The sequence below is a fragment of the Typopeltis vanoorti genome, chromosome 1, assembly GCF_054136105.1.
Source record: "Typopeltis vanoorti isolate ZY-2024b chromosome 1, IOZ_Tvanoo_1.0, whole genome shotgun sequence".
Taxonomy (NCBI): Eukaryota; Metazoa; Arthropoda; class Arachnida; order Uropygi; family Thelyphonidae; genus Typopeltis; species Typopeltis vanoorti.
Window position 1 is genome coordinate 18,522,080 of NC_143549.1, and position 17,058 is coordinate 18,539,137.

The 17,058-nt window shown below is 32.4% G+C and overlaps 1 protein-coding gene across 5 annotated transcripts in view; it reads left to right on the forward strand.

Moving 5' to 3' along the window:
- Positions 1-17,058, forward strand: part of Fancd2 (Fanconi anemia complementation group D2) — an 883,021-nt gene that overhangs the window by 428,184 nt on the left and 437,779 nt on the right. For all 5 annotated transcript variants that reach the window (XM_090413132.1, XM_090413256.1, XM_090413216.1 and 2 more), the window contains one exon: positions 4,408-4,624. In XM_090413132.1, the coding sequence (XP_090269258.1) occupies positions 4,408-4,624 (217 nt within the window). The remainder of the gene's footprint in view (positions 1-4,407; positions 4,625-17,058) is intronic.

Below are 17,058 nucleotides of genomic sequence, written 5' to 3' on the forward strand. Positions count from 1 at the left end.
CAAAATCAGCTTAAATTTCCAAGTTACTTTTTACTTCATGAACTGCTAACACATTATAAATCTCATATCTGACCAACCATGGAATACTGTTCACACATTTGGGGATGGTAATCCTTGATGCTATTCAGAAGGAGATAATCCAACTAATTCAGTTTCTCAACCTTTCTAAACCCAAGGACCAGTAAAATGCCTAAAACAATTCTGCAGGCCACTAAGTTACAGAGGCGTAGCTAGGGGGGGGTAGGCTCCTGGCAGCACCTTTTTTGGCGTTTATGAAATCTTGCCTTACCGTCTATAAAACAGCAACTGAGTGATGAAATAGACTTCGGCAATGTGATCGACGATTTTGCGAACAGAAAAGCAAGAAAAATAATATTTTAGAATGTTGGAATTAAAGTTTTACTTCAAAAATAAACATAGTGTTTTTAATTTATTTCCCTATATGTCGTTTTGACTTTTTGTAATTTATTTTAAAAAACCTATGTAGGAATTACCAACATTTCGAAAAAACTGTGCCATTTATAACATAATAAATCTAAAAGCATGTTTTGAAAGCTATGACAACATAATTAAATTGGAAGTAAACAATTAAAAGTGTATCATCATTGAACAGATTTTTAATTTTTATTAAACAAATGAATAAGATGATATAATTATGTTACTACTTACTTTTAATGTGATGGTTGAGCTTCTCGGCCCTTGCAGAGTTGCTGGATATCTGGCTCAATATTGGTCAACTTCAGTCGAAGATTGGCACACATACACACTAAGACAATTTCTGTATTTTGTTTTTATTTGAAGGAGTGATGAAAATCCTTTCTCACAAAGATAGGTTGTAGAAAACTGCAGGACGATTTTCAATGCTGCTTCAGATAATTCCGGAAATTCACTTCTCACTGAAGACGAGATCCAAAATCGAGCAAAACCAAGATCACGGAATTCCATTTTACGCCCACTGTCACTTGAAAGTTCAATTAACTGTTCCTTTTTCGATAATGAAAAGTCGTTCTCATGACTGCAAGCCTGAAATGGATTGCAAACCCACAGAAATTTCTTATAAAAGTTATTCGAAAAATATGTTTCAAAATTCCGTTTCAGATTTTTGAGGTGGTCACAAACCCTTTCTACAAACTTAGAATGAACAAAAATATTATTTTCCACTAAAAAGGATTCCAATGTTAGAAAAGGTGCAAATTGTCTGTCTTTTACATGATTAATTCATAAAACCAGTTTTTTTCTCGAATGCTTTTATTTTGATGTAGGCATCAAGAACAGTTAAAAAATTTCCCTGAAGGGGGAGATTTAGTTCATTTAATTTTGAAAAGTTTTTGATAGATAGGATAGTGTTGATACCCATGCTTCGTCAACAAGGAGTGATGCAAAATCAGAATTACGTTCATTTACAAATAATAAAACTTCATTCCTTAATTGAAATAACCTTGCTAGTACTTTGCTCCTGGAAAGCCAGCAAATTTCAGAATGAAGCAAAAGTTGTGTATATTCATTGCCCATTTCATCACAGAGTAAGTACTGAAAATAACCTGTTATTTAATGGTTATTTTCAGTAAATAACATGACAGCATTGTATAGCACAGTTTTAAATTCTGGTGGCATTCCTTTGGAGGCTAACGCTTCCCTATGTATGAAACAATGCATCCAATTCATATCCGGAGCTGCTACTTTGACCTTAGAAACAACCTCACTATGCCTGCCTGTAAGAGCTCGAGCTCCATCCGAACAGAAGCCTATACATTTTTACCACTGGATCCCTTTGTGTATTATGTAATTATTGAGAGTGTGAAATATTACTTTCCAGTTGTTCGGGATGACAAAGTTCTACAAACAGAATATCATCATGAATGTTGTTATCATATGCATATCTTACGTAGCATATTAACTGCGCATCATTTGTAACATCAGTAGTTTCGTCTATTTGTAATGCATAATACGGGCTCTTAACTCTTTCGATTAACTGAGATTCTATGTCACCTGCCATATCATTAATTCTGTGCGACCGACAGTGTCATTTGAAAGAGGAATGAAATCAACATCTTTTAGTAACTTGTTGCCAAACATAGTTTTTACCACATCTTTTATAGCTGGAAGTAGTAAATTTTCCAGCTTTCCTGCAGAATGAGGTTTCCCTGTTTTTGCTATGCGCAAACTTAAGAGATAGGATGCTTCCAGTGCTTTGCTATTAATGGAACCCATGGCTGAAATTATATCTTTCCCATGATTTAATGTCCATAAACATCACTGAAAAAATTCAATTGGCTTATTTTTCACATCACAATGTTTAGTTTCTAAATGTCGTTGGAGTTTCGCAGGTTTCATGCACTCGTTTGACAACACTTCATAACACAAAACATGTTGAGGTTTCTGTTCACTTTCATTTCCACACCAAGTAAACCCGAATTCCAAATATGAACTGTTATATTTCCTACTGTATTTTTTCTTTGAACTGCTTGTTTCTTCTACTTGAATAGTATCAGATTTACTGGCCATTACAACACATGTATTACAATTAGGGTTAGCATTCATTTGCTCTTCTTTTCAAAGTCCTAGTTCTAAGCCACTTTTCCATTATTAAAAAAACATTTCCGAAAAATATATAAATACTGGGGTTAACTCACGACACACTTTGTTCAAGTATTACTTAGCATTTCTGAAGATATACTGAGCCTTGGTTGAAGGAAACCTTCAATAATAAAAATCAATACACAACAAGCAATTGGTTGAACATGTTCACTTCAAATCTGACAAAACAGCAAGGGAAGGCGGAAGCAATAAAACTATATTGTTTTTCACTTTACCCCTCTTTTATTATTCGTCATTCCACAGCTATAAATTTAGCGGCAGAATGATGAATAATAAAATAGGGATGAAGTAGAAAACAATATAGCTTTCTTGCTTCTGCCTTTGAACATTCTGACGCTATTTGTTGGGTTTTTTTTAAGGCTCCATTTGATTTCAATCATTTTTACTTATTCAATTTTAATTTGTTTTGTTTGGATAATTTAAAAAAAATATTTATTTAATTAATTTAAGTCTGCCTGTGGACCACAGGTTGAGAAACACTGAACTAATTGATTCTCTCTCTCTCTCGCACACACACACACACACACATAGATTCAACTCTAGTATCCATCTCATATATTCATTTTTTGCTTTCATGCCTTTCCTGCAGATATTTTCATAGCCACTGCTCTGTACTGGCAACCATTACTCCTTCACTTTCTTCCAAAATGTAATAATGGAACTTCCTCTATGTAGAAGAGGAGAAGAAGGAATATGTTAAAATGTTTCTACCGCTTTCTTCTCTATCCTTGAGAACAGCCTTCCCCAAAGATTGCAACCTTCATCTATTCAAAAAAAAAACGTGTTAACATATTCCTTGTTTTTTTTTTTCATCTAGTCCATACAATGCACTGTGCATATGTCTTGGGATCTTTCATATGTGGTTTATTTATATATGATATTATCACTTTCGAATTCCTGATGTTCTACTATATATATCTAACCTTAAAACCAATGACAACACTACAATTAGCTGATGTGCTAATGTCAACTAACTTCTCTGTAGAGCAGGATGTCCCAGTACTTCAATTATCCGAACTGCCATGCTGATAATTGAAGGGTTAAATTAACACTGGATTTGTGTGTGTGTGTGTGTGTGTGTGTGTGTGTGTGTGTGTGTGTGAGAGAGAGAAGGAAACTAGTTATGAATAGATGTTCAAGGATCTCTATAGTGGAGGTTATTTAGGTATTCAGGTGAGCAAATGAACAATTTGTGAAAGATTGTTCATGATAGAAAATATATCTGCATCTCTTACAGTTTAATGAGTGGGTATTGAAGGGAAGGTAGTCTGAATTGTGAATCATGAAGTCCACAAAAAAGATAACATCACTCTCTCTGTTTGTGTATTTGAACTGTAGGTATTCAATCTGCAGAGACAATTAATGAAATTATGATTATTAAAATTTGTAGAGAATTGAGATAGCAAATGAATGCAACTGAGTTATGCAGTAAGGCAAGTAAATCTTGACCCAGATCTTAAAGCAGGATTTAAGATTTGCATTTCTCTGTTGTAGGATTGTGCAGGGTGTGGTTTGGAAAGTTAAGGAAGACAGTTGTGGTTGAGGATGCCAGTTTGCAGTTCTATTAGTGTTTTATTACAATAGTGACCAGTTATTTCAAAAAAATTAAGTTTTGTTGTAGAAGAATTTTTAAGGGTGTTTAATGTCTATAAAGCGGTGTGAGTAATTGTTTTTTTTTTTTTGTTGTTGTTGTTCTATCACTTAACTTAGTGTTTAATAATAATAATCAAATCAGTTTTCTTGCATTGATATTTTCAGTTTCTAAATCAATTTTTGTGCTTGATTGTTTTTATGATTCTAACATTTTAGGTATGTATCTCCAATAGCATTAGCTCCAACCTTTCGCCTTTTGCGCATTTGTGAGCATTCCCAGCAGGCTGGTAACTTAGAAGGCATTGATGCACTGCTTGGCTGCTTTGTTTACATGCCGCATCCTACATATTTCAGCAAATTTTCAATTTTATCAACAGAAGAAAAACAGAGAATCTGTTCTGCACACTTTTTTTGTCTCAACTGGTTCAGAGAGGTAATATAATAAATACTTTATTGGAAACAAAAGATTCCAAGTTAATTTGTATAAAATTAATTATAGCCTGCTCTTATAGACAGCACGCTCTAAGTAGTAACAAATAATATATAATATCTATGTGTTTAAATTTATCATTAATAAATGTAATATACAGGTATCCCTTGCTTAATGCGGTTTTGCTTAACATGGGATTTAATTAACGCACCAAAATGAATTGCAGCAAGAGTTTGATTAACGTGCCTTTAACCCTGCGGAGTTTGCAGCTAATCTGACAGATACATGCAAAATGTTTAATATAAATAGTTTTACACAGTTCAGTGTATAGCTTGGAGGTCATGAGTAGCTGTGCATTCATATGTTATGAGTGATATTCCACACTGTTTTCTGCTGTCAGTTTGGTTTAACACATGTTATGTAAAGGTTTGTGATATTTGACAATAAATTGTATCTGAGAGATACTGCGACCTCCGATGTCAGTATATTATGGTTTTTTTTTTTTTTTTGTTCGTTCAATATTTCTAGATTGTAACTGAAAATAAATAAACCATCATGTATTACTGAAATAGAGAGCCAAAGGCTTATTTATCATACATGTCCTCTAGGAGATGTGCTTTACATTATGGAAAATACTAAGGAAAGTGATCTGGAGCTTACTCTACCTTTACTACGAGTTGCCCATAAGGTTGCTTATGCTTGCATCTGCCAAAATTTTTAATTTCTATATATTTGGCACGAAACTCTTGTGATTTCTATATTTGGCTATTTGGATTCAATAGCTACTTAATTTGTACCATCATGTATTATATTTCCAGTGTTTTTTCTTTATGTTTTATTGCTTGTTTGCTGAGGTCTGGAGAGCCATTTTGCTTGTTATTGTAGAATTTATGCTGATAAGAAAAAAACCTAAAATTGTTCAAATCACTCTTGATAACTTCTTTTGATTAAAAAAAAAAAAATTGCAGTAAATAATGTAGGTACAAGTATTTATTAAACTTACTTTGCATTCATTTTTTATCTTTCATAAAAGAGTACCATATAAAACGAATTATTAATACAGTAATCGATCATGGGCGAATTGTAATTTTTACCATTGATTATTAGATTTGATTAATGTGATTTTGATATACGTGGTAACATCGAGGGATTAATTAACTGCATTAATCGAGGGATACCTGTAATGAGTACTGCACTATTTAGTAACACTGAAAGAGTAGTAATATCCACGGTGACTTAGATGCGAAAAATGTATTACAAATAATTAAAAATTGTTTTTCATGGTAATCATTAATAAAGATAAACCCTAAGTCTTAACAGTGTTAGATTATCCTCTGCTAACTTATTTAGTTCAACTTGTATTTTTACATCTTTTATATTATCATCAGCATTGCCATCATTGTGATATCTACTCTCAAAGTGGATACAGAACACTGTAATAGTACCACATGATTAAATTTGCAGCATTGCTGACTTCCAGTAGACAGTTTTCCTCCATATTCACCTGCATTCCTCCATATACTACGTCGGCCCTCTCTGATATTTTGAGATCTATTGTTTATATTCATCCACATAGTTATATCATTAAAATTGCATCTAGGTCTCTTATTGGATGTTTTTTCTTTCATGGTGTTAAACATCTGTTTTGCTATTCTTTCCTATTTTATGTTCCATTTAAGTGACCATAGAACCTTAGATTAATTATTCTCATCTGTTCTTGAATGCTATCATTGAAAAGTTCCTTTCTAATATTTGTGATTAGCTCTCACCTCTTTCTTGAATGCATTCATTCTCAACTTCATGGATGTCCCCTCATCTTCTCATGCCTGATACCATCTGTATTCCACTTCATAAAATTGAAAATTCCATACTGGTATTCCATACTATCCTTTTGAGAGTTGATTTCTATCATAGCATTCCTCTTTCTCCTGTCTGCCACAAATTCTCAATCTCTGTTCATAATCTACAATCTGCATTTCTGACATCCTTTGCATCTGCTCCACTGTACTCGATCACCAGAATCATTGAGACTGCAACTTCACACTATAGTCCAAATGAGGTTGTATCCATGCCTTGTAAAGAAGCAGATGACTTTCTTATTCTTAATGACAATATACGTTATGGATTTGCAGCTATCTTCTGAATAATTTTATTCATTTTTGTTGTAAGCATCTGAACTTCAATTTTCAATCTACTAAAATTGCAAGAGCCCCAGTTTGATCATTTTCTACTAGCAAAATCCTTATAACATAATATGCCACTACACCAAATTGCATGACCACATTTATTAATATTGAACTGATAGCCATTTTCACATTCCCACAGTTCCACTTTATTCAAAGCATTCTGCAAATACAACATGTCAGTTGCATTCCTGATTTCCTTGCCTATCTTTACATCGTCAGCAAATAGTTCTATGTCTTCTGTCAAATCTTTCCCAGTGTGACTAATATAAAGATTACATCATAATGGCCCCAGAACTGATCCCTGAGGTAAACCACTAGTTACCTGAACTTATACTTGCATACTCACATCCATCATAAATCAATTATAACATCATCTGCATAATGTAAAGAGCTGAGTCAAATATATTCAGTTTTGATATCAGGTTTAATGCTGCCTGTCTTCATAATATGGTTTATATAAGATGAACAAAATTATATTCCAAATATAGTTGGAATATTTGAAACAACTGTTTCTTGGTTTCTTTTTTATAACTTTTTTTTAGATCTACAACAGTTATATACAGTTATTAATTATATTCCTGTCATTGCTTGACCATTTGTTTTAAAGTTAAAATCTGATCTTTGTGACTATTCCCAAGGTTCTCTTCCAGAATATTACTTCAAATCTCTTCAAATATGCTTGAGAAGATTTGTAAACATACTAGATAATACCTCATCATTATCAAATTCCTTATATGCACCATTATGGGATGTACAGGATATTATGATAGTACTACATGAAGAGATTTCATTATTACTAACTTCCTATCAACAATTTTCCTCCAAATCAATCTGTTATCTTAGAATAAGATTACACTAGTTTTTTTTATGGAATAATGAATTTAATGATAAATTATGCCAAAAAGTTTCACTAACTTGGATGCTTTTTGTGCAGATGCAGACGACCTTGCTTATTGCAAGGTCATCTGCATAAGCAAATTTCCTTGAACTGGTTTGAGGGAGATCATAAATATATATGAGGGACATCCAGAAAGTAAGTTTTGATGGGCCATCAGATAAACAAAAATATACTTACAAAAAAAGATTTATTGGAATTTAAAGTAGACATCTTTCACTACTTTTGTACTTAATTTATTATTATTATTATTATTATTATTATTATTATAACGCTGTCTCCATGGAGATACTCATGATTAAAGGTTAGGAAAATAATTTAAAATAAAAAAGTGAGGAAAACAATTGCACGAGATATGATCAGCAAAATGCTGTGTAAAGCAGATGACATACATTTTGGTGGTAAATTTGGAACATAGTGTACATGGAAATGGTGTAATATGCTATTAAAAAATAACGTTGTAAAATGTTTCAAATCGGTAACTAAATTATTTCATCCTGGTGAGTGATTTTTTAAAATAGTTAGCGATAAAAATGTATTGATCGAAAATTTTTAAAATCTGTAACATTTATTTTTAAGATGTATATAGGTGCACTAATTGAATTTGGGTATTGAAAAAAAATGACTCGCTAATCAAAAACTCACTAATCAGGAGTGCATTAATTGTATTAATTAGTTAACCATTTTAAGACAATCTTGCCACAATTTTTAAGAAATTCTGGAAAAATTCCATCTTGTTCAGAGCATTTCGATTTTTCAGTATTTTGATAGCCTTGTTTACCTCTTCAATGGTAAACATTCTAGAAAGGGTAGGGTTTGGTTTTTAACCCACCGTTAGGATGTCACAGACCCCAAAGATATAGAAAGAAGTAACTGTGACACTGCCACCTTACTAACGCTGGGTTAAGGATGTCTTCAATTTCAACAGTTGCATATTGAGGTCTTTTACAGACTGGTGACGACAATTATATGTTTTGCCTTCTCTTTGACATAAATAGATTGCTGTCTCTTGGCTGCTGTTGCACTAGGATTCATCCTCCACAACAATGACCATACTTGTCTACTTGAATGTTTAAAATTGATATTTTCAACTGTCTCAATCCATTTCTTTCTTCTTGTGTTATCTTAGGAGTGCAGGAGATCCTTAGCTACTGTCTGGTCTTAAAAGAAGACTAGACATTCAGGATAGAGGTTGTTGCTGTCACTATTCCAACTCCATACATATTCTTTCCTGTAACCTCAGGATTAGTTTCTCTGTGCGCCTCTTTTAATCACTCTTATAAATCTGCTGTAATTACTAGGTATAGGTTTTATCCACCGAATATTGGCATCTACTTGTTCAGCAAAGTTCTTCCAGTTTGCCTTATTGAAGTTCCATCTAGGATTTGGGACAGACAATGTAAATGGTATATGAATTCCTAGAGTATATCCGATTGGTCTGTGTTAACTACTTGGGAAAGGCCCAGGAACTTTTCTATTCATCATCAGCTAAGACTTTGATGATGATCCTTGGTTACAAAGCAAAGATCTGGAGTGTATCCTCTAATGCCATCTAGCTGAAAAAAAGATACAGGTATCTTTAGCATCGTATATGATGGCTATTGAAATCTCCCAGTATCACACATGGATGTTGTAGATTGGTTAGAGGAGATCAGGCAAAGTTGCATTCGGGAGTTTATAGATGTTGATGACTATGGTGTTTAGCTATTTGGATAGTTGCTGAAAATATTCTGTTGTTAGTTACATGAATTTATAATGCTCAATATCTTCTTTTACATAGGTTGCAATTCCATATTTAGGATGTAATTGTAACCTAAAAATTCAAGGATCTGAATCCTTGAATTTGTAGGTTGCAATTCCAAAATGCTATTAAACTACTCAGTGAATATTCTAGTTATTCAAGACAGAAATTCACTTTTTGCTGTACCCAAGCCTTCAATATTGAGTTGGCAAATCTGAAGTGAGCATTCTATTTGTCTGGTAGAATGAAATAAATCCTTCTTGCTTTTTTGGTTGCGTATCCCTAGAGGAGAAGTTCACTGCCATCTTTGCTATAGACTATTTGGTGTTACCCAGGATGCAACACATGGAGGCCGTCTACATTACATCCCGGAGGTGGATTACCAAAAGTAGTCGTGAGCATCTAAACAGCAAATAGATTTAACCTCCTAACTAGCCGGGATAGCCCAACTGACCTGGATAAGATTCATACCACCTGTTGAAAGAACATGGGTAAGAAGTGCTATTTGACCATCATGTCCATTAAAAACTTAACCTGATTATCTCGCCTACATAGCTACATTCAGTTACCTATAGCAAAAAACACAGTTGCTTGTCGTTTACTTGGTATCTGGACTCTTAGTTATATTAGACTAAATACCTACAAGTTATATTTATTTTTTCTGTTTCTTTTATCATATAATTATAGTTTTTAAAGCCAATGCAAAATACGACATCCTATCATACTTTTTTCACTTAAATGTTGTGTCACCTTATAAGACCAATATCATTATAATATTTTTTTTTTTTTGCTAATTATCTTAGTCGCCAGTACATTTTATTCTTCTGGAACTTGATTCAAAATAATCTTTTTGTCAAACAGTTATTTTATAAATTCATGAAAATCCAAATCTTAAAAAAATGCAGTCCCCATCTGTTCCAAATTAAGTTTTCTTTATTTTTTAATTCAAAATCTTAGTTCGAAGATTTATTCACAGATTGTATAATGGTTCGGACTTTTACGATTTTGCTTCATAGAGAACAATAGAAAAATCTTTAATCAAACAGAAAATGTATAATCTTTATAATGTAATGTAGTTCTTTGCATTTCAAATATCTTGGTTTCTCTGAATCAGTCATTACAGATTGAAATAAAAGGCTATTATCGAGTAAACTGTAGGTACATATTTCTGCTAGTTTAGATGTGTGATAGTTTCGAAGTCACAATCCTTTCCCTATAATTTATCATTCAAAACACATATAAGTGCATGCTTCAAAAGTGAAATTTCATTTGCACATTTTTCATAATAGAGTTGTATTTCCTCTTTGATGGCACCCCCAAAAAAAAAAAAAAAAAAAAAAAAAAAAATCTCTCTCTCTCACACACACAAATTGCTAGGTAACATAACTGCATCTTATTTTTGTATTTATTCATTATTTTTCCACAGTTATTCTATCAATCAGATAACGTTTAATTTTCCAATACCGAAATTAAATTGGGAATATTAAGTAACTGGAGAAATTAATGTTTAAAAAACAACGTGATCCTACAAAAGTAATATCAGAATAAAATGTTTCAGATATCCGCTAATCAATCAAAAGGTTTGAAAACAAAACAACGAATTTCTGCATGTATTCGGCCATTGCTTAGGATTTTTAGTTGTCTACAATGTGTATATCTTCATTAGCGTACAGCCTATTACTCGAGCAGAAAGGAATATTAACAAGTATATCTAAGATGACAAGTATTAGCAACAGCAGCAGTGACATTTAGGCTAAAAAATAAAAGTAGGGGGCCCTCGCCTTTCAGGTAGCTCTTATTCTACTGATGATGAAGTAAATTTTTGTTCGTGCAGAAGATGTCCACAGTTTCCATTCATAGGTAGAAGCCAGGAATTACTGAAGACTTTGAAACAGCAACATTTTGTGCTTCTTCCATCTATTTCTAGGTGATGATATTCTTTCCTTCATAGTGGAACCGGCTTACCTTTATGCTTGCCAACAACCTTAGCAAGTCGAGTACACTCCGCAGTGCACTTTGGAGCCCAATAGATATCAACATGATGCTTACATTTATAATGCTTTTGATTATGCAAGTATTGCTGTGTGTGCATACAGTGACACTATGGGTGGAGTCTACATGCATGATCGGTTGCTATCATTTTAAAATCCTGCCCTTGAAATGTACTGGTCTACAGAATGAATTCTGAACATGCCAATGTTTCATGATGTTATAACTGAAAAACAATTCATTCCCATTGTGCGGTATTTGCATTTTCAGAATAATGAGGAATATGATCAGACAACAGATGTCTTCGGCAGCATGTAATAGAACGAACAAGAGGTTCAAGACTTTTGGATTTGGTCATAGCATCAGAAGAGCTGATAATAAGTGAGATGACATCTCTCCCACCAGTTGGAGAGAGTGACCATGTGGTTTTGACTTGGAAGATGAACAGACTGTAGAGTTTGGTGGATAGAAGAAGGAAAGGTGATATGATCGAGACTTTTAAACTGTTGAGAAGTGGTTACAGGGTAGACATTGGAGAGTTCTTTCACTTGGTGGAACGGCGGGAAGGGGCGATGACAAGAGGCCATCCCTGGAAGTTACGGAAGGAGGCTGTAACAAGAGGGTGAGGAATGGTTTCTTTGTGTGGAGGGTGGTTGAACCTTGGAATGCATTGCCTGAGAGAGTGGTTGGAGCTTGAACAGTCAATGGGTTCAAGGAGTGGTATGATAATCTTTGTGTTTCCTAAAAACGACCTCCCACGATGAGTCTTTTGACTCCATGGAGGCCTGGATAAAAATTTATGCTTTGTGAAGCATAAAGTGGATATCTTTGGGATTTTAAACATTATACATGAAAGCAGACTGTTCTTGAGCATGATAAATATTTGGATCTTCTGTTGTCGATGCATGTAGCAATGGAGTTACTAGACTCCTTACTAGGGAAATACTGAGTTATAATGGATAACTATTATATGTGTCGTCCTGAACTTGCTGATTTGCTTTTACAGCATTCTATAGTTAGTTATTGTAGCATAAATGGAAAAAGTGAGACTTGCCTGCAGATCTGGCATCAGGCAAACTGTTGAAGGGGTAAATCTAAACTTATCAGTGAGGGAGTCTTTGCACTATGCTGGTAAGACAAAAAGATGTTTTTCACTGCTTTCCCTGCAGGTTCCATTGATGGATTGGGTGGTGTCTACACATGTGATCAGTATCTATCATTTTACTCTGTAATGAGCAAACAACATAAAAATATTACAAAAAAGTGTTTGGTCCTATGTTGGATTTTATTATTTGGAACAGTTTCCTCCTATTCAAGTACAAATGCATGTCTATCGAAAACATTTCTACAAGTTTTTGCTCCCTCTTCAGCAAGTAGGAAAAACAGGCAATTTTTTCCAAGTAAACAAATGATGTTATGACATATTCAAAGGGGAAAATATTACATTCTGTATAAACAGAAGTATAGAAAAATTATTTCATGCAGTTCAGCTTTGTTCCTTCCTTTTTTTATTTTTTAACATCAGAAAATAATATTAACCTTCATAGCTAACTTTCATGATATAAAATCTATAACTTCATTAAAAAATGTTACTGTATTTCAAAAAATACAATTTTAGATTAGCACTATTCCTTAAACAACTGAATACTGGGACTCAGAAAGAGAAAGTAATGCTGGAATAATCAAATAGCAAAGAAATAGTATGGATATAGATAGATAAGAGAATAATTATTTCATTTCATCTCTTCACAGGTAAAATGAAGTTATAGATTTCTAATACTGAAATGTGAAGTACACATGGTGAAAAGTATGAAATACGAAAAAATAAAATAGATATTTATAATTCAGTTACTATGGTCAGTCCCAGGGGTTGAATGGTGTGTACTTCAAAACAAACATAATATTGAATTTAATTTCATATAGGACACATCTCAGATAATTTAATCATATAATTGTCAATGGTTTAGAAATAGAATTATTATTATTATTATTGAAATGCACACTCTACAAATAACAACAATAATAATCTGTTTCATTTTTTGTTTTTGACATTTTTCAAGTCAAGAGGTCATAAAGTAACTCTGCTACAATAAAATTCAATGGATTCAACAATATTATTGCCTTATTTCTTTTTCTCGTATGGGAGAAAAAGGGTTAAATGCCACTCTTCTAATTCTACCAGATGTTCTGTTAGCAAAAATAGCATGAAAATAATCATATGCACATTTTCTTTTCAAAACACAAAGAAAGAACATTGTAAATTCCCCCAATGAAAAAGAAAATACTATATATTTTTCTTCTTACTATTATCTGTTTTTTCTTGTAGTACAAATAAGAAATCACTGCACATTTTAACAAGACATTTTCTTCTAATTTAGATATGTGGCATTATTGAAGTAGCTATTCTTTTACTATTTTGCACTAAAATGTATGAGCTTGTTCTCCAAGGGATTTATGTAACAATTGTCTTGCGCATAATTTTGAAAATAAATTCTCTGAAATATCTGCAAGTTGAATAGGTCAATAATCCCCCTCAAAAAATTAAACAATTATGTGATGCATATCCACTATTTTTTAAAGAATTCAAATCCTTTTTTTTTTAAAGAGAATTGCATTCAAATAATTTATAATTTTTCAATAATAAAAGTGAAACTATGATTATTATAAATTAAGAAATTATTTTGGCATAAGTACTATATCAGTCTTTAAAAGAAATATCCATATTTCTGTTGTGGATGTCTGCTAATTAACAAATAAATGAAATGAGACATTTTTGATGTATTCTACAATACATCTTGAGGCACTTTACTGTGACTTATGAGGCTGTGTTTGCTGCTTTTTTTTTTGTTTTCAACAGATTTTGAAACAAGTGAGAGTAATCTAAACCTTTAGCTTTTCCTTCCAGCTGAGAGGATTATTATCAAGTATTTCTAAGACATTCATTATTTCAGAAATCACTACCAGAGGCAGAAGTAGTAGTAAAATTTAGATTTTTTTTTTTTTAAGAATAAGAAAAAAAAATACGACTACTGAACTTTATTTTTTTGCATCATAAATATAAACAGTTTCATATGGTGTTTTTTAAAACTAGCACTACTAAACTTTCTTTTTTTGTGATATGCATGTAAACAAACTTAGAATAACTTTAGCATTCAACTGATTTCAGATTGCAAAGAAATAGTCCTAAATTAGAATTACCTGCTTCAATGGATACAATATTATTTCCTTATTTCTTTTGTCAAAAACAGTAAAAAGTAATAGATTTTGATTACTGTTTGTGAAGCCTTTAAAACTAGTAGAAATTTAGACAGAGTAGTTCTGTAATTCAGTTCCAGGAGAAGAGGAGGTAGTGGGGGATGCAGTTGAAAATCTTCAAAATGAGCATAAGTTTTGAATCAGTTTGTTTAAAATATCCTTCGTATATTTTCAACATTTCTACCGTGATTAAGCACTGGATATTATGGTAATGTGCATTCTTCAAAAATAAAAAAATATATACATATATATTTATATATATTATCCATTGCAATTTTAAGCAAAAGACGGAGTCCCTGCTGAAATAACAATGGATACAAATTTTTGATATTAAAAAATTCTCACAATCGGTAACCGAGTAGTGAAATTTAACTTCATTTGTTATTCGTAAAAACAAACAAACAATCAAATAACTTGTTTCTAAAATTGAGGTGTGTCAATGCAAACAGACATTTGAAGATTGTGCAAAAAAAATTGCTTCTATATTGTCAGTCAAATGAAAGGACATAATTTATCTTGTTCCATTGAACTGATTTGAAGAATAAAAGACAGCAAATTTACTACTACTAAATAAATTTATTGCAAAGTATGATCTCTCATCATTTCTGGATTGATTATTTTCTTCCATGTGAAATTCGTTTTTATTTTTGGAAAGAGACATAATAAATAATTTGTTATTTATTGTCTTTTTGGAGTGCAGCCAAAAAAAGTCAAACATCAAAGGAAATGAAGGAAATTCCAAGTAACAATACATGTGAACAAGTAAAGTCAAGTATCTGCTCCATTCTAGCTAATCCACTAATGGCTCTAAATTTGCCATTAAGGAATTAACAATGGAAAAAGCTAATAACAAAAAAAGGTAGAATGGTGTTAATGGAATGATGTTAATGGATAGTGTGGATCTCCTTCGATGAGTCTTCTTTTGACTCCACAGAGTATCTGTACAAATAATTATAAAAATATTCTTACTAAAGCTTCTCATGACTTTTCTTTCGCTGTTTTTACAGATAACTTAGGTTCGTACATTTTTTGTATGTTCTCAGAGAATATCTGCATACTTACTTTCTAGGAGCTTTTGATATACTTGATTCTTTTCCTAGGACTGGCACCTTGACTTCCTGAATGTACCATTTCTCTGGTGGACTAAAAAAAAAGTTGAACTGAATCACCAGTTTTCTTCAGAGATTGTTGATGAGAGGCCAAAGTTTAATTTCTGTTTGTTTGTTTTTTAAAAAATTATTTTAAGTTTTCTTGAATAAAATTTGAATAGTTCAGGCAGTTTATAAAATTTACTTGATTTTGATCCTTTTTTAGAACTTTCTTACATATTTTTATTTTCAATGTGTTGTTCATTTTTATCTGGCATAAAACTAAGTGAGGATCACTTAATTTCAGAGTTGCTTTATACTCTTGTATCCATATTCTCAACCAGTGAGAAGCTATCGCTGTTAATGATAATGTCACCAGCATGAATGCTTTCTCATTTTTCTTCTTCCCATGTGAATTTGTGTACATTTTTTATTTTAAAACTCGAGCAGGCTCTTACCATTATTACCCATGTCCTTTTTCCAGATTTTCCCAAAGCATTTTGGGAAAATCTGGAAAAAGAACAGTGCTCCATTCACTTAATGTCAGCCATTTTCTTTAACAACTTGAAAAAATTTTTTCTCCTTCTTTCTTTGGAGATCCTTCTTTGAGACGATAGGCACAAATAAGCTTCAGTGTCCAATTTCCCCACTTTTCCATTACAGATTTGATGGTCATAACACCATCGTTTACACATCTGAGCATTATTTTCAGTAATCATAAGTTTGACAATTGCAACTTTACTGTGTGAATATTGCATTTATGAAGATCATGTTGGACAGTTTTTTGTGGAAAGGTTCTGCAAGATGAATATTCAGTTCTGGTGTTACCTATTCCACAGTAATTCTGTAATTTTTTAAAACAGTTCCTCTTAGTGTCTGATCTCTTTCTGTCATTTTTAATTTTTGTCTACTTTACTTAAAATTATAATAATGGAATAACTCACTTAAAATATTATTTATTAGCATACATTCACTAATGCCTTGCACATAAGGGATGGGAATACGTGTTATTTTTTCTGTATTTGATGAGGAAGATATATCAAAACTATTTAAAGCGCTTTTGTTGAAAGAATTCTTATATCCATTAGATAGAAAAGATGAAATAATATATTGCAATTCTTTCTGTAATAGTTCCTCTGAAGAACAAAAGGAATGGGCCTGATGAACCAGTGTTTTCATAGTTCCCACCTTTTGACTGGGAAAATCATGAGATCAGCATGGATATAATGTCCTGTATGAGTCTCCTTCCTATAGACTGAGAAATGTAGGTTACCATCTGGTTA